This window comes from Anoplophora glabripennis, unplaced genomic scaffold (genome assembly GCF_000390285.2).
Source record: "Anoplophora glabripennis isolate ALB-LARVAE unplaced genomic scaffold, Agla_2.0 scaffold31, whole genome shotgun sequence".
Taxonomy (NCBI): Eukaryota; Metazoa; Arthropoda; class Insecta; order Coleoptera; family Cerambycidae; genus Anoplophora; species Anoplophora glabripennis.
In genome coordinates, this window is record NW_019416897.1 from 1020019 (window position 1) to 1039694 (window position 19676).

Below are 19676 nucleotides of genomic sequence, written 5' to 3' on the forward strand. Positions count from 1 at the left end.
CCTGCCTTCATGTAAAATGCATTGCACAGTTACATGGCAAAAATTATGGTTAGATACATTTGTTTCGAATAAATTGGTTCTCATCAGTACGATGTACCATACTACACTTGCAGCACTTATAACAAATAACAATTTGAAATATGTGCATTTCGTTTTTTTAAAAGGTAGAGGTGAAAAATCATCCGAAATTGAAGTTTGGCAGCTCGTACTCTGAAAATTCTGTAATATTATGTTAACAAATTGTATCTGCTGAATGTTGGATACTATCCTAAAAATAATGTCAGCACAGTACTTCTGTTGAGATTACCCCTATCACTAGTTTTTAAACATTTTAACCCAAAATGGTCTTCACAAAAATAATGATCTGTATTTGTCGGAGTAAAGTCTGATTTACATTATTTACGAACTGATTCTACCCACAGTAATTGTCTGTCTTTTGTAATTCTGAAAAAACTTATTTCTATAGAAAGTATTACAGACATTTACAGGGTCGGAAAGTCCCCATGGTTCATCGACCGTTACGTGAGAGCGATAAAGTAAGTCATAGAAATCCGTGCGATAGAGAAAGATGGCTATAATTAATAATTAATGCTCAAAACGCGACAACCATCCTGAACTTAAATTATAACCTCAAACATTATATTTCTGTTGATTGAAAGATTGGAAATAGAAGGCTTTTTTCGCAAGTGAAGTCGCATGTTGTAGTACGTGTAGTATGAGTGAATGAAGAGATCTAAAATACCATATGACAACTAAGATCAAAAGAGATAGAAAAAGTAACTACAAGTCAGATATTCACCAACATTCGGTCGCGAAAAAATCCTACAGATTCGATATGTGGTTGCAGATTTCTGTTTAACAATTTCCTTAAAGGACAATGTTTTGCTGCACCAACGCGAGATGGCCTCAGTGAATGCATGCTCCGTCCGCTCTATCCAATAAAATCCTCTTATTTATTTACTCATATGTGTATACCTAAATATATTTCTTTTAACAAATAATTTTAACCATATAAAAAATTACATGAATTAATTACTTTATGGGATATAATAATTTCAAAAATTAAATAGTTATTATTTTAAGAATACTTTGTTGTTGACTAATCTGGTCAAACAGTGTCTTCTTTCAGTTGTACCGTTGTATAACTTCGTGAATAATTAAAATCCACCCAGAACAAAATTCTGGTATATTGCACTTGGTACAGTTACAGAAAAACTGGTTTTTTGATTGATGATACTTCTAGTGTCATCGCGACGGAAAAATCATATAAAACATTGATTAGTAGAAATTCCCAATAAATTTAAATTGCTTACAAAACGCATTCAACCACAACTTCCTCTATTTCTACCTGTTTCCAGTGACAAATAAAAAAATTGGATTGCGTAACAAAGTAAGGAGATTATTGATATTTCTATGAACTCAAAATGTTATCGTTAACGCATACTTACAAACATATATGTACGCATATGAGTATGCACATACATGTAAATACTGTCTCATTAATTGCATACGCGTCATATGGATAATTTTCTTTGGGGCTTCTTGAAAGAAAGAGTGTACAGAGAACCAGTCTAACACAATGTTGATTTCTTGAAAAGCAGGATAATTGACCTACGTTGCATTTAGAAAAAGATTGGAGGTGTGTTGAACTTGGCGGACTTCATGTAGAATAGTTTTGTAATGGCGCGTACATACTGATTCTGCTGTGTTCTCAAAACAAATGTCGGATTAATGTTTTTGAGATTTTTGTCCCCCTGTATAAAAAACAAATTATTAATATGCAAACATGTGTATCTGTTTTTCAATAAAGCAATGTTTTTTAAATAGAATGGCTTCTCCGAAAGTATTAAAGAATAGTCCTAGAATATCCCAGAATGTCGAGTATTAACTAGAAGGCCATGCTTTCATATTTAAACATAAAATTTAACTCCAAGCAACTTTTCCCCATCACTTTTTCACGTAGCGTTAAGATTTAAGGTACTTTACTCTTTACTATTTTTACCTTTTCCAAATTTTTGAACAACCTGTACATTAAATTGAACAAATGACTATCTTGCCAAGGGCTTTTGGACAAGCAAACATTTTTATGAAGAATGATTTTTTTGACAATTGAAATTTTGTATCCATTTCAGGTATAGACAACCCGACCCCCACACTCTGTACATATAGTAACATTTTTCAATTGATGTTAATTTTTTTCTGTAAAAATGTGTGCCATTTTCATTTGGTACAGAAGCTGACAGTTTTTTTTTATTAATGCCATATCTCCATCACTGGCTGTTTAGTGGATTTGACATTATTTGATGTTGAGGCAACCTAATCAGATATAACGTGCGCCAAATTTATTTGAATATCTTCGTGTCTGTTGAGAATATAAAAAATAGTTGATATATTTTTTTTTAAATTGTATAGCCCAGTATCTGGATATTAAGAAATGTTCGTTTATTTTGAAAAGTACTAAAATTCGATAGACGACGTTAAGTATGACTCATCCTGTATAATTCTGAACTGCATAATTAATCAAAAAATATGTTAAGTAATAGCAATAAATTATATACAATTTGGAAAATAAAAAGTACCTTACGAGATGCAATCGTGACTGTTTTTTTAATATTATCATTGTTGCTGTAATGGAATGCAAATTGGCTCATTTTTATGTTCTTAAGCGTGCTAACTTCAACGTCAACAAATACGCAAGGAAATTTGCCACATTGTAATATGCAAAATTAAAAAGGATCCGTTTTCTATTTTCTATTGCGATCACTACCTACCGATAATGAAGAAAAATAGTGAATTTTTTTTACTCGAAGCGAAGAAATTTCTCGATTGAATTTTCTCATTCAATTGTTTAAATATATTTATAATATGGAATTTTCTTTAAATAAATATAATTACCGGACCTTAATTAAGTAAAATTTTTGCTCAGAATGTAACTACCCTACTATTAAGGGCTCCTCTTTGTCGCGCAAAAACGCAAAAATCAGTAGGAGAATTTTAGCATTATACAATTATACATATTTCAAAAACTAATTCTGATAGTATATAAAGTCTGTAACAGTTTTTTCCTTAATATGAACTAAAAAATTTCCCCCTTCATTATTGAAACTCACTTGAGGAACATCCTGTATAATGATATACTGTTAGAGACTTGAATCCAACTAATAAGTTTGAGCACAACAAATACAAATAAAAATACAAATTCAACAAATTTTAAGTAGCCTTTTTTTTAATAAAAATAACTGATAAATGGAAGAATGTATTTTATTTTATAATACAACCGAGAACCGTATAATTATACTTGCTTTTAACCTTATACAATGTGTTTCAGTATTAACTCGACAAACTTTGAGGACATCACGTCCAAAATAAATACTTATATTTATTAATATCTTGAAAGTGAGTAGAGACGTTTCAGTAAAACTTGGTGTGAGTCATTAGATAGTTTGTCGCAATATGTCTCAGTAATAAGTATTACTAGCCATCAGTGGAGGAGATATGGGTAGGCAATTCAATTAATTCGGCAAATAAAGTAGTACGACCCTGTAAAAAATGAGAACTGGTATAGTCTTTCCGATTCAAGAACCAAGAGGTTGGCAGTATGTACCATGTTCGGTCGCTGACGCAGCAACTCGGCATTGATTTGAAAAACGTGTTTCCATATTTATTTAGACATACCCATATATAGGTCTGGTCGCCCAGTTGAAGAATGAGCGCGTGGGCAAACGCCGCACAAACACAGCCGCACTGGGCGACCTAACCATAAATTCACTTGTCGACAGATGGCCTAGCAGTGCAGTGCAGCAATGCGGAATTTGGTGCGATTCAGGTAACTTTAATTTATTATAGGCACCTTCTATTAATCTTTCATATCATAATTGCGAAAGCGAGAAATAATAGGGATATTATGTTTACTAATATTATTACAACATGGCATTTTGGAGACGTTTTGAAATGGAACATAACGAAATATTTACCATTAATATAATAAAATTGTTTGACGACATAAGTAATTAAAATATGTTGTTGGTCAAATGAACATATAATAGAAATTTTCTGCACATTATATACAAATTATTATAATTTTTTACCTTTAGAAGAAAATTTTTTTAGGGACGCCTATGAAACTCATTAAATTTTATTGCTAGGCGCTTTTTTACATGTTCAACTGACTTCGGAAGACATTTTTAGGTTCTAATATTTACAAGGCCGTACTACGTACTTTGTTTGCCGAATTAATTAAACTGCCCACCCATATCTCCTCCACTGGTGGCTAGTAATATTTATTACTGAGACATATTGCGACAAACTATCTATTTTTTTAAATGTAAAAGAATTATTTATTATTAAATTTGAGAAAATTAATTTAAACAGGATTTCTTATCGAAAATGATCATATTTTTGACTATAGGAAGAAACAGTCCTATAAAAATTGTGTGGACCTTTGTTATGCTAGTGTAATTAAATATAAATCCAATTATAATTAAGAAAACCCATAAAATTTAAATTAAAATAAAAATTGTTATATATACAAAGTGTTCCACTTAATACCTTATAATTATTTAAATTTTTGTATTGTATTTAACTTTAATTTAATTAATCAGTTTCATTTTGTTACAATTTTATTTAAATTTAATAATAATACGTCTAAAATGCAGTTGTAGATTGGAATATTCATAATGTTAACATAAATGAAAGCTTTATCTACAAAAAAAATACTGAACCAAATAAATTACATATTTACATTTTTCATTTTACAGATTTCAAAAATATTAAAAAATCAGGGTGTTCCATATAAAATAACATAAAATAAATCTAGAAGTCAATTGTTTTTTGCAAACTGTCAGACGAATAACTTTTATAGGCAACTTTTTTCTAAAACTGACAAATTTTTTCATTTTCAGTGAAATCCTCATATATTTGTATTATTGAGATTAATCTCATATTTATATAACCATACTGCTATGCATTTTAAATACAAAGATTTGCAAAGATAAAAAGTTTAGTATAAGAGCAGCTCCTTTCGCGACTTTGATATTTTAAGCCAAAATTTCACAAAAAGTGCGCCGATTTTAGATCAAAATATGTGCAAAATTTCAAATAAATGTCTCTGCAACCACCAAGTTTTACTTAAATATCTCTGTTCGCTTTCAAGGTATTAAAAACATAATTTTTATGGAATTCTAAATATCCTGTATCTCGAAAACGAAGCGTTTGCGGTCTTATGTTTAAATTTTTACTTATTTTGACCAGAGAAGCACGGCTTCAAAGTTTATCGACTTAATCCTGAAACACCCTCTATAATAACTTTTAGTTCCTGGAAAAATATGTATGTTTCGTCAATTTCTAGGTTAGTTTAGGTTTTCCTACGGTTTAGAGAAGAATACAAAGATGCAAAGAACTAGTAATAATATTAATTTCCCAATGTCTTCTCATAAAAAGCGCAAAATATTATTGCAAAATTATTCTGATTTTGGTGTAGTATATCCAGCAGAGTATAACCACAACATTGTTCTTTTGCATGCGAAACAAGGACTGGTTTTACATAATAATTAAGTAAATCCTGTAAAAGTTGTTTATACATTATAAAACTGTGAATTGCTTATTACAAATTTTTAAAATCTCGTGCGCTAGCAATACATTTCTGGAGGTAAATATAACAACGTTTACACTTTTTGTATAAATACATTAAAGAGTCCAATCTAGAAATCTGAGTAACGCAGAGGTCTCAGAAATTTGGTAGCAAAATATAATTTCATGTGTCATAATAGTAAGCACTCGTGCATTCAGGAAAATATCTATATTGTAATATTAAACAAACAAGTTGTACAAAAAAATGCATCATATTTATTCATATCATTGATTAATATTTACTGCAACTTCTAAAACAAATATTTCCATTTCTGATTTGATCTACAAAAGTTCAAAATATCGCCATTATTATTACTACATACGTATATATTTAACAAATTTGTCCCTATTATATTTCCTTACGTATAATTAATTGTTAAGAGTATTGTCTAATGTGTGATATCTAATCAATATCTAATCAATAAGACGCTCTTAGAAACTTATAGAAGTTGTCACTTAACACACCATATTTTCGAAAATTTATCATCAGTTCCGTTCGAAGAAAGTTTGTTAATTAAATCATTTTTAAAACAATTGTTTCGAAATTCTCTTTAGATAATAATTAGATACAGAATAGAATACCTAGTTGCACAGCGACACTAAAAAGAGTGATCTAGGCCGCGTATCAGTGTACCCCATAGCCGCAATCGCTGAATTCCCGTATATGTTCCTGTTTTGACCCCACCGACCCCACCGTCATGACGACAGACCTCTACAAAGCGGTTTCGATAATGTAAAATAATTTGAGTGGTCAGTGATTAGAAAAACAATCAAACTGATGATCTCATTGCATCACAACCCCTTAACTTCATAACCCCATGACCCCGTAAACCCTATATACCCGAGATGTGCCAGAGAGTAAAACCATGAAACTCTGTGGAAACACTAATCTCATACATCAGAACTCCAAAACTACATGATTGTGGGTTGGCAAACTTTCTTAACCCCATAACCCTTTAACCTGGGGTCGTAACTTCGTAAAAAACGTAATAGTACCTCCTGACGCTACAATCAGTGATCGGTGTTTTTAGGATCAAATTCGTCAAACAATTGGTTATGGGGTTACGGGGTCATGGGGTTGCGGGGTCATGGGGTTATGGGGTTATGATGCAATGAGATCATGAATTCCAATGTGTTTCTAATCACTGGCTACTCAAGTCGGTTTGAACTTAGAAAACCACTTTCCAGAGAATTCTCATGATATTATCAGTGAAATATTGTTGTACGTCTGCCTGTACATTTTGCTCTACTTTTTGACAAATTAACATTGCTTCGGCAGCACACGAAATACGCAACATACCGACAGATTTTTAATAGAATTTAGACTTTTTCAAGTGAATGCCAGCTTACTTGTGTAAGACTTCTCATTTGAAGGCTTGAAAAGACGGAAATTTTTAAATTAACTTCTAGATTAGACAGCCCCACAAAAAAAAATCTGGTACATGGTATATGTCAATAATATAGTAATATTAATTTCGTATTCTATGGTGAAAGATGAGTATTCACATTCCATTAATGATAAATTTTTTTATAACTCGCACGTAATGAAATTTTTACATGTAGACTGCCCAAATTTCTCTGCGTTAATGGACATAAAATATATTTACTGACAAGCTTAACTCCAATAAAATCATAAAATTTTGATCATCATTAAAATCATCAATCATCTAAGTAAAAGCCTCATTTCTATGATGTTCTAATAGAGCCTTTACAATCCTGCTACCGTGAAGGATACTGGAAACGATGGCAACTGCTCCGAAAAAGGACTCAGCGACTCCAAAAACATATAATAACCATGGTTGCCTCCATTATAGGGTATTTTTCTCGGTTCGACCTTGAAATAACCTTTAACCTGACCTGACAAGGTCAAACGGATTTCGGATTCGGACTCACTGAGACAAAAAACGTATAATAACCATGATTGCCTCCACCTTAGAGGATTTTTCTCGGTTTAACCTTGAAATGGCCTTTAACCTGACCTGACAAGGTCAAACGGACCTCGTATTCGGGCTCACTGAGACCAAAAACATATAATAACCATGATTGCCTCCATCATAGGGGATTTTTCTCGGTTTGATCTTAAAATGACCTTTAACCTGACCTGGCAAGGTCAAACGGACCTCGGATCAGGCGACCTCCAAAATATATGGATATAGTGGTCTAGTTCTCTTTTGAATTTTTTTTAGTGTAATTTTTTATTTTCTTACACTTATTCTGCACTAACAATAAGTTAAATATGTTGACAAAGCTTAGACCAGAATACGTGTTACGTCATGTTAACAATATTCTCGTCATGTGGAAAGGGGGGTCAGAATTTCGAGATCCCTAAAGTGAAATTCAAATTTGGTTGAGCCTGTAGATTTAGTGTTTCTGATATGTCAAAACAATGTATAGAATTAATCAAACATTGCATTCAAGTCACTAAAATTGTAATAAATTAATATTAAATTTTAAAATATTTGAAAGAAGCATATCAACTCACCCCAGTGGGCTATAAACAAGTTTAATCTGTCGCAATAAACTGCTCATCAAAATTGATGAAACGTCTGTACTTACGTCAATGCCGTGTATAAATTTTGTTTTGCCTACATCAACGGTGTGTACCTGTTTACCAAATTGAGCATCCACCTGATTACTAGCCGCGGTAAAATGTAAATTTCGCAAAACACTTATTATTTTCCCCGAACTGTTCTAAAACTTGTCTTTCTAGTTTTATGGTAAATGATCTCAACGTGATAATTTCATGATGATTTCAGTGAAGTGTGAGGCTGGGCTCGATGATAAAAGTGGCAAAAACAAATAAAACGCCAACTTGTACAGTCGTCATCGGTGTGGAGAAATGGGTACAACGTATTAGTAGTACAGCAACGATACGTTTAGAGAGTTGTCCTGCGCCAAATGTGATAGTTTTCATCAATCGGGCATGTTTACGTGTGTAAAAATTTGTGCTGTGACCACGGACAGTGTCAGTTGGCAAACTGCAGCAAATACTGTTAAAAAAACAGCTTCGATATGTACAAATTGAAGTTATCCGATAATTGTGCCAAGTTTTGCATATTACGAAATAAATATTTCATCGTATATAACTGTAAAATCAGAATATCACTTAAAATATGATACTTAGCATATACTGTACCTGTGTATTGGAATTGGTAAGCAATTTGTTATGTAGCAACTGAATAATAAATTATGGAAACCTGTTTCGCTAGGTTAATAGGCACCTTTGTAATTGTCTGATATTATTCACAATCTGTAATCTGTACGTTTTGTTATGAACAGGTAGACTCGCCACTTCTAGGTATTTAATATAAATAAAGAGTAATTAATAATACAATAGAGAATGGTTATTTATAGTTTCACGTCATCTAAATATTACCATATCTTCGAATTTCAATATACTTACAATCCGTGAACCAAAGATTTTAGAAAAAGGAATGTCAATAAAATGTTTATTCATCGACAAATCTGTCTTGAATTCTGGACAAGGCAAATATTGAATTCGATGAATATCAATCTATTATTATAATAAAGTAACAGGTTCATAATATAAATAGATACACATATTTGGCTTCATACAAATATTAGTCTGGGATCAATTAGATAGCTAAAATTGTTTTCCTTGGTCAGTTTTACATTAATTACCATTTAATATATTTGTAAAATTCTGAAATTGGTATTTACAGGTAAATTTCGTCAGTGGTAGACCACAACATATGAGGCACTATGGACATTTCAATAATTTAATTAATGAAACAATAGCAGGTGATTCCTTAAGAAGACCACTTAGAGAAGCACCAGAAATAAAGAGTAGCAACAAAACCAAAGAGGAGCGAATTTTGAATACAAGCAACCGAAGAGGTAGAGTTTGCATCAAGAACATAGTTATTCCAGTTACACGCGTTACAATTATATTTTGCAATATGCCTGCACAGATAAAACCGTGCAGATTTATCGCACAGATATTTTAGATTCCAGAAGTAATCGGTACAGTGTCAGCTGCACACATCTGCATCTGCATGTGCTTATACCTTAACTACATACTTTAACGATTAAACTGTGCAATTAAAAATCGTTATGATTTACTTCTCTTACACCATAACCTTTAATGAAATAAATCGTAACCGGTATTAACTCATTCCATTCATACTCATTTGAATTATACACACTTGACATTATCAGTGACAAATTTGAAAATTTCGAAGTTTCAGGCTCCATATCATTTGGCGGTTTATCTGAGCAAGACATAATTTTTCCCGATTCCTTCGAACTAATCTACGAACCCATCCCCCGGATAGACGGAGCCCCAAAATGTGCGGATGGCAGCACCTTCTGCGAAAATTTCGACTCGTATCCTTACCTTCATTTGAAGGATATACTGAGGACACACAAGATCAACAAAGATTTTTTTTTCGGTGAAGATGAAATGCCGCCAGAACTGGAGAAGAGGATCGGAGCAGAAGAAGAAACGTTTGTTTGCGGGGCCGTAGATAGAATTATCTTCCCAAAGATTGGCAAAAATAAAAACAAGGAATGGAAGTACATCGTGAATCAGGGCAGGGAAGAGGGTTATGTGCAAGGAATACGCGCTGAAACTTGCAGGCAGTGAGTTGATTTTTCAAGACTTGTTTATATAGCATGTTCGGAGAGAACCAGAACTGATTGTTGGTCGCCATTATTGGAAAACAATGAAAATTTTTATATGGTGTAAAAAATACGTGTCAAATTAGTAAAAGTAATTTCGATGATATCACAGCCTTTAAGATGGTAAATTTACCTTGATGGAGTTTTAAATTAAAAAACTTTATCATCATGCCATAACAATCCCCGCTTGCGGTTTCCGGTTTGCTCTTTCCGCTTTCTTTTAATGGCGCCCAACTATAAGTTCTTGTTCACGGTGTAAATGAAATGCTTGCCCAATCTGTAACAATGGACTCTACATCAGATTTTGACATAAAAAAACATGGTCTTGAAATGTTTTTTCGAGATACCTACATGTTAAGTTTATTAATGCCTTCAAGTATGTAAATTCTAAAAATATTAAATAAAAGTAATTTACTAAAAAATTATATAGAACAAATCATATTAAAATCATTAAATAATATTTCAAACATATGTATATTGTTCTTGTTCCCGAATTTGGCTCCTTTTTTCTCTTTTCTTGTTTCACCAAATAAAAAAAATTGAGCATCACATTCTAGAGAAATAGGTAGGTACCAAACTGTTTTTTTATGTATGTTCTATATATTGTACCGAATTTCCTTCATTTAAACAAAATTTTTACAAATTTTAAAACTTTGACAGTACACAACAATAAATGTCATCTTAACCTTCAAAAACTTTTCTTAATGTCCTCTTTCAGAAATGTTTCTGAAGAAGGGAGCAATACTCGAAACGTCAAAAAGTCTAAATCGGGGCCCACTAGCTTGGAAATTGTTCAGTCCGTATGATTTAACAACATTGTATTAAATTATACAATTTATATCTACATCTGTGTTTGTAGTAGAAAGTAGTATACTAGGTGTCCCATTTTAATCGATATCTACACGTGAATATCTTGTCAGTGAAGCATCCGATCCAAAAATGACCTAACTGAAAGCTTTCAGTTCATTGGGGCAAAGCAACCTTGAATTTGACCTTAACTGTGACCTTGAAAGTCAATTTAAATTCAACTTTTTACAATTTACAATTTTTTACCCTAGGAATAGATTCGGCAGAAAATTTTACTTCCGGATGTGATCTCAACTTTGACCTTGCGGTCAAGGACAAGGTCAAATGATTCGTCACCCACGAAGCAACCTCGGAATAAGATGTTTGCCTCCAGAGTCGATGGGATTTTTATCATTTAAATATCACACCACTCTTTGTGGACTACTGAATTACGAAGTCATTTTGTTACTATTCCAGGGTTAACTCTTGATTTGATCTTCAAATGAACTTTTAACTTGACTTTGCAACGTACTCGGGTGTAGAATTTACCGCTTTTCCAGGATCCAACTTCAGGAATGCAGGTACCGATATAAAAGGAAACAAAGTCAACATTCAAATGACCTTCAAGATAAAATCCAAGATCCCTTAAAAACATTTATAGAGATCGTCATAGTCGATTTTTGTAGTCGACCTTCAAATGACCTTGAAGGCTAAGGTTGAATGATTGATCATGATTGAGTACATTCATGAAATTCCCATCGATTTTAGGGGCAAACATCTTGACATACATATGACCTTGATCTTGACCGCAATGTCAAAGTTGAGATCAGGTGCGGACGTAAAATTTTCTGACGAATCCATTACAGGGTAAAACATAGAGGGACCCATTTATGTAGTCGACCTTCAAATGACCTTCAAGGTCACGGTTAAGGTCAAATTCAAGGTTAGCCACCGATTTATCCCCATGAACTAAACAACTTTCTTTTAGGTCATTTTTGGATTTATTATAACACATTTTGTCACAACTTGTGACAAAATATGTTTTTACAGAAATTTTTCGATAATTATTGAGATAGAACTGACCTTGAGTGTGCAAGAAGAGTTCTTTGTTACATCTATGGCTTTTACACGTTTGTTGTTCATATTTAATTAGTTAACTTTAATTATGTCACATACTGCAGTCGTGTTACACAAAAGAAGTTGAAATCGTATTTAAAAGAGTTTTCCAAATTCGTTTGTTGACTGGACTCGACTGGTGATACAATATACAGAATAATTCAGAACATCAAAAAAAAAATGAATACATTCTTACAAATACAATTTTGTAAAAAAAAATCAAAAAGGGCAGTTTTATAATGATTTAAGAATACACTTCTGCACGGTACTAAGGCACCAAGCAAAGAAATAAACAACATTTTATAACACCTATTTTATATTATCAAATTCAACTGCTTTCTGGTTTTAATTATTAAAATAATTTCGCATACCTGATATTACAACAACTGTTCAAAATTTTATCCACCGGCGTGTAAATACATTTGAACCCGTCTTATCCAGTTTCTACGAACTAACACAAATGCTATCTTGCTACACTATAACACAAATACTTCACCATAACACAAATGTCGTCTTGCTTCACCACAAATTAAAACGATATCCATCAACTCCGAGTTGCTATGCACGTAAGCCATTTTTGGCACTTGAAAAACTACTGTAAACACTATTCAGAATCACCTGAGGCCACCTGGAGAGAGAGCGCAACGCGAATGACGCTAGAGACTACAGTAGACCAGCGAAGTAAAGGTTAAAAATACTATAATTTTTTTTTTTCGGAAACTATTAGGATTTTACAAAAAATTGTTTACGGCATTGATTTCATTTGTGATAACGCATCTATTCCCAATTTATTTTGGTTAAGTTGTGAATCACATTTTTAATATATTTTTGCCATGTGGAACGCGATGCTCAACTGTTTTTTCTAGAAAAAAAGTAATGAAAGAGGGTTTACCCAATATATGTATGAAAGAATAATTTTGCAATATTTTGAATCTCGTGGTGTTAAATTATTAAAACAATTTAAAAATTTTAAGTCTGTGTCCACATTTTATTAGATAATTATATCCTGTAATTTAATTTCAGCCAAAATGCACCTTGTGATATAATTGGGGAACTTCCCGAGGGCTATAGGACTTCGTGCAAGCAGAAATACATTTACAGAAGACTGATGTCTTTGAATGAGAACGGTACACCGGTGCCAGATACCTTTCAGTTGCCATCCGCTTGCTGTTGTTCATACAAGAGAGAGGGCTTTCTTTCTAGAATAGGCAAGGTTCAGTCAGTTAGTCCGGTTCCAAGTCAACACGAAAAAAATGATTCGGGATGACCATTTCCGTACTAACTTATTCGTTTACTTGTTGCGGTTTTGTTGAATATTTCTAGCTTCAGTTTTGTTAATTATTTCTAAATGGGATGTAGAGAAGCATTTGAATATAGAATAGTTGCGCATGTAAATAGTATTACAAATTATTTTGTAGCTATTCGTAGCATGTTTTGTAAATAATAAATGGTGGGAAATAATTGAGGAAGTATTCGTATTTTTTATATGCCTAAATATATTGTTTACAACTTACTTGAAACAAGGAATTTATGTAAGTATATTATGTACCTTATTTGTCAGAGGAGACCCCTTGGAATCAATGTTATTACGACTACCTGTCACCCTTCTGTGAAATAGTAATAAAACTTATACCTAACAAAGACCGTAATGAGTGTGATGTGAGTATTATTTAAAGGGGTATTAAAAATGAATGAATACCTTTAGAATGGCAGTTTGAAATGAACCTCTGTGCTTACAGTGAGTGATGTGGTGAAATTTACAGCAAAAAATCATTAAAATATGTTGTTTACTTATTATTTTTACATCTCAATTGTGTTGGAATTGGTAAGTTTTGTTAAAATTATACATTCGTTGGGTATTAGCTGTTCTGCCACAAATTCTCTTCAAATGAAATTATATACTGGTTGGTTCCACTTAATATATGCACTGTCGGAACTAAAGTATTGCAAGTCGCTACTAGCTATAGGCAGAGAATTAAATTTGGCGTCCTTAAATAAGACGCAATACAAATCACGACCACACTGTTCTAACAAAAATACGAAATGTAAAAAAAATATTTATTTGGTACAAAATAAAACAATTTTTGTCTTTTATTGTTTTATCATAAGTTCCTTTATTTTCTACACATTGTCCTATTTGTTTCAAATTAAATTACCAACAATTTAATATATATTAAAGTTTGTAAATTAATTCGTAAAGATATGCGGTTAAACAATTATTACTTTGTTATCTCTTGAACACCACAAATGATGTAAAACATAATTAATTAATAATATTCTGGAATAGCACTACTGAACAACAAAACATATACCTAATATATTGTTGAAAGGGATAAAATATAATGTTTGTTAATATGCTATAATTGGATAGATAAAAATATACTTATTTTAACCTACACTGATGAAAATTGTGGAGATTCACATAAGAATTTTACATATTTGTAATGGTTTTTATACACGAAATATTAAACATACGTAATTTCAATGTTTAAGTTTTTTTCAAATTTTGAATTCTGTGTATGTTTAAGGGAAAGGCTGACAGAAACGAAAGTATGACAAATCTTATCTATATTGATCTCTAGATAAGAACAAGTAAAGTTGTTTTCATTGACATATTTTGATAAAAAAATATTTTTAATTGTGAGACGTTCCTGGCTGAAACATATTATTGCAATACATGTTGACTCAGAACAAGAAGTAAGGTAAAAAGGAAAGTAAAGTATTATACATTATTAAACATTTTACCATTAACCAAAAAGTAAAAACTAGAAGCAATATTCAATGACAAATACCCAGTATTATAACCACAAAGTATTTATTAAAAATATATCTCGAATAAAAAATAGTATAATAAAGTTGTAGAAAAATATTTTAAAAAACTTGAAAATGATATGATATACAGTCACCACTAACGCCTTGGCTAGCGACCAAACGACTAATGCTATAGAAACCTATTTAGGTGGGTATGTGTAGGTTGATTACGGCTACATTTTAAAACTATTTGGAAATATTCAGGGCGTCCAGGAAAAGCGTACCATATCAAAGTTATGTCTTTTTAAATTGAACACCCTGTATTTTACTGCATTTTTGAAAGCATCGTAATAAATAGGTGAACTTTATTATACCTAGGTCTTATTGTTTGTGAGATATTTCAATTTTACTAAAAATGCAGGCTTAGCGTACAAATTTAATATTAGCAATAAAAAAATAATATCTTACTGAACTGTTTTCCTTTAAGCCAAACATTACTTTTGCAATAAAATTGTCATAAAAATTCTATACAGGTGTATTTTAATATCTACCTGCTGTTAACCGTTCCATACTGTCCGCCCCTTGTTAATAATTTAATGTTTATTAATTCCATCTTGAAAGGAGACTCTTGAATTAAGTCATCATGGCAAAATTTCGTATTATTGTCTATTCAAAATGATATTGTAGCGATTAAGATCAAAAATAGATGATTTGTCTGGAGGTTTGAACTATTATTTATTGATTTAAGCATGTCAGGTACGTTTTTTTTATTAATATTAGAGATTGCACAGCCCCCCAAAAGGAAGTTATGTATCAGAGACAAGAGTATACGGGGTGTCCGAGAAACTGTGGAAAATCATACATATTTCTTTCCAATGCTCAAAATATTATTTGAAAATGTTTTCTCAAATTTACAAATTGTTGCTTTTCATTCAGACTTCATGGAGCCCATGTTCAACCCTCTTATGAAGTTTTTTAATAATTTCGTTAAGGTGCCTCCTGGGACACCACTGCGTTTTTTTAAATTTTGTATTTTATCTTAAAATGAAACTTTCCTGTTGTTTGAATAAGTTTCGTATCGCACTTTGTTGTCGAAAACAAAAAAAAAATAGAAATCATGGCCCTTTTTATTAAAAATAAAAAATAACAAGAGTACCTTTTTTTAATCTCGGTTGAAGCTTCCCAGATTTATTATTTTAGTCTTTATCATACAGGTTATTAAAAATGTAAGCATTCCGTTGTAAAGCTTAGTTCGCCCCTGGTAAACTAAAAAAACTAAATATGTTTCAAGGGACACTATTTTAAGAGGTCCTTACTAGTGTTCATCACATAAAATTTTTATTAAATTATATTAGTACTTTAAAAGTTATTCAAGAAAAACCGATTTCCAGCGTCCTTCAGGGGCACATATCTCTGTAGGGAGGGCCTATACGAAAAAGTTTTATAGGAACTTGTCATCTAATTTTTTCATGTTCTATCTGCACCCAAGATTTCTCAAATTTTCCCGGACACCCTGTATAGATTTTGTGTATTTTCTAAGGTCATTTTTAATAAAACGCTAAAATATCTCCTAAAATAGGGTGAAACGGTAAGCATGAGGTAAAGCTTTATAATGAAAAGCAACAATTTGGAAATTTGAAAAAACATTTTCAAATAATATTTTGAGCATTGGAAAGAAATATGTGCAAATTAAATCCACACCCATCCTACGCCCAAGATCAAATATTTGTATTTGTAGTATTTATTTATTTATTTATTTTGGTGTAAATAATTAATTACTTGCTGGGCTTTAACGTTATTTCTTCAAAGTAGCGAGACATTTGTTATTAGAAATGTAACAGCAGCACTTATTTCGAAAAATAATTTAACGTTTTCCTTTGCATTTTTTGATATGTTTCTCTCTTGATATGTACAAACCAGCTATATCTACATAACTGTCGTTCATACTTCTTTTACTACGAAAATACTATTTATTATTTTCATTAGCACAAAATGTTCATCATTAAATCGTCTGTTATAATACTGCGTTTTGCTAAAAACTTCAATCGTCTCTCCAAAAGTTCATTACCCTCTTGCTTAGGCATAGTAGTGTACCTAGATATGTCCAGTCACTTAGTAAATTCGCAGAACACTGCTGGCAAATCTTTTTTTAACTAAAAAAATTTAAGAAAATCAATTTAAGAGTTTTGTATAACAAAGCGACGCACATTTAAAAATTGTTTTTGCAGAAAGATCTGCTCAAAATATTTTTATGGTCAGCTCAAGAAATTAATTATTTGTCAAAGACTTGGCATTCACTCGTTATTTTGAACAGTCAATCAGCGGTCAATACGGTTGCTTTCAAAGAGATGCGTACATTTTTTGGTCGTTTATAATATATTTACAATAGGCAACTAAATATACATTCGCATGTATAAATATTTAAAAAGTATTGTTTAATTTTTGTGACTAATGTGATAAATGACGTACCTACAAATTAAAAATAAATTACTACTAAGACAAAATAAGTGTAGGGGCAAACCCATAAAAACAATAAAATGTAATATATAATATGAGTGAACTAACTATACATATAATCACTAGTTAATAATTAATTTACATCCAACTTATAGCATTTAATAAAATTCACACGCAACGTGTTTTCAGAGATAATTTCATTCATTAAACTCCATCAATTGGGACTATAATACGTGAGAAATTGTTCTTTTCCAATTTATAATCATCGTGTTGTCTTTTCCTTGACAATAAAACTATAAACGTACGCAATTCTTATAGAATTGTTGTTGATATACACATATAGTGAGTTCAACTTTGAACTTAGCCAATCAAAAACATTAAAACTGACTAATGTAACAAACATTGATATTTGATGTAAATTTGCTAGCCAATTTTGCATATTAGATGATCAAACTTTTCTTTTACCGTTTCTTTCTTACTTTGAAGGTATTCTGAAAGTATTATTTCATCTTTTTCTATAAAGACATCTCTAGAGCTCTAGAGTATATGACACGGAGTTATATTCATTACGGATATAAGCAGGCAATCAATAAGTAATTTACTTATTTCGTTCCCCGGGTTGCTAATCATTAATCGTACTGTAAGTATTAATAGATCTCCCAATTTCAATCTAGCACCCAATATAGTTCCTTGGTCATTTGCATTAGTTTGTGCTGCCTTATCAAGTGTTGATACTGTTCTGAATCCAATTTCGGATGTCTTCTGTGGTCTAATGGTTCATCCACGCACAAGGTTTGCTGTTTCTGTTCCTCGTGGATGGTTTAAAAAAATAAAAACTACGACATTGTGATCCATTATTATATGGCTTACTGCTAATTTATATTCCATCTCATTCCTATTTTATCCAGATCTTCTAGCGAGAGCAGTGTCTTGTCGAATATATAACCTGATCTGTTCCCCTGCAGTAGAGGTACATAATATGTATTCTGTTCTTTCCCTACTCTCTAAACACAATCAACACTCTACCTCTTCGAGCAAGGTCAAGTGGAGTTCTAAAATATGTCCTACTTACCTCCAGAAAATTTCTTTTTCTATGAGTCTGTTATAAGCACCCTTGAGTAAACCAATTTTGGTAATTCTTGTGTAAGTATTCTAATGTTTCTGTTCCCGTCCAAGTCAGAAAGTCTAATGTGGCTGTATCCAAAGTTATCCCAAAATCTCGTTATGATCCGTTTCCACTTCATTCCACTGGAGATCTTACAATTAATGAGCAGGTATCCAAAGACTGGTGTTATTTTCTAACTGCGTTACAACTTTCTGACAGTTCCATACTATTCTTGAGTCTCCATACATACCACTCGATGACATAGACTTCCACCAAACAGATAAGAGCAGCAGCTACTGATTGTTTTCATTGCTTCCAATACCGCCAAACGGACAAGCCTACCTTGCCTAGATGAGCAGTAATGGTCCTCCGTTGCTTCTTAGTTCACCATACCAAGGATGCATATGTTGTCATAGGTCTGGCAATCAATACATCATTTTCAACTTTAATCTTTATATTTACCTTGAGTCGGTGTAGATGACTGAGTACTCTCACCTATTTCTAATTCCCTTTGGCTGCTTGTACATCTCTTTCTTTCTTCGTTTGCTAAATGGTACTATAGTTGATATGGAGGAATTCATTGTTGGCTGTTCCTTATTTATGCATCTTGTAATAATATTCAAAACCATCTTCGTTTATTCTCTTGATATAATACTGCATTTACTCTAAACTGGAGTGACCAAATCGTCTACAACAAAGTCCTAAACTCCTCCCTATTCAGTTCCCTTAGTACCTGTCCATTGCCAGGTTCAAAAGCAGTGGCCACACTACTTTTCTCTGTAGATGTTGACTTGCAATTCGGCCCACCACAGTCTTTTTTTTAGTGGCATGTAAATCAATTTTCCAAATAACGTAAATCTATCCACTTGCAACAAGTCACATCATTCCTTTCTCTTTCGATGCAAGAATGATTGCTTAGGGAAGTACCAACCATTGTAAGTTAGAAGAAGTATGGATTACTCAAAACCTTGCGCAATACCATTAAAGAGTGATCTGTGTACAGTTGTACATCACTTTTATTAAACTATCTACTTATAAAAATGATTCATTACAAAGCCATCACTTTTCTTTGATGCTTCTCATTTAAGACTTTCTTCTCGAAACATAAATAATTTGTGTTTATAGGACTCACAAAGGCACTAAATGTTGTATTTATTTTTAGATAAATAACATCGAAGGAAGACCAGTTGAC

At 32.1% G+C, this 19676-nt stretch overlaps 1 protein-coding gene across 2 annotated transcripts; it reads left to right on the forward strand.

Annotated features, from left to right (window-relative positions):
- The first annotated feature begins 8309 nt into the window (after positions 1 to 8309).
- Positions 8310 to 13630, forward strand: LOC108905702 (protein spaetzle). Of its 2 annotated transcripts, none has more exons than XM_018708685.2 (4): positions 8310 to 8780; positions 9312 to 9486; positions 9831 to 10230; positions 13195 to 13630. In XM_018708685.2, the coding sequence occupies exons 1-4, from the start codon at positions 8742 to 8744 to the stop codon at positions 13436 to 13438; spliced, it is 858 nt and encodes a 285-aa protein (XP_018564201.1). In that variant the 5' UTR covers positions 8310 to 8741; the 3' UTR covers positions 13439 to 13630. The 2 variants fall into 2 exon arrangements, with proteins under 2 accessions (XP_018564201.1, XP_018564202.1); XM_018708686.2 differs by having other exon boundaries at positions 8319 to 8780; positions 9837 to 10230; positions 13195 to 13627.
- Positions 13631 to 19676: the final 6046 nt, after the last annotated feature.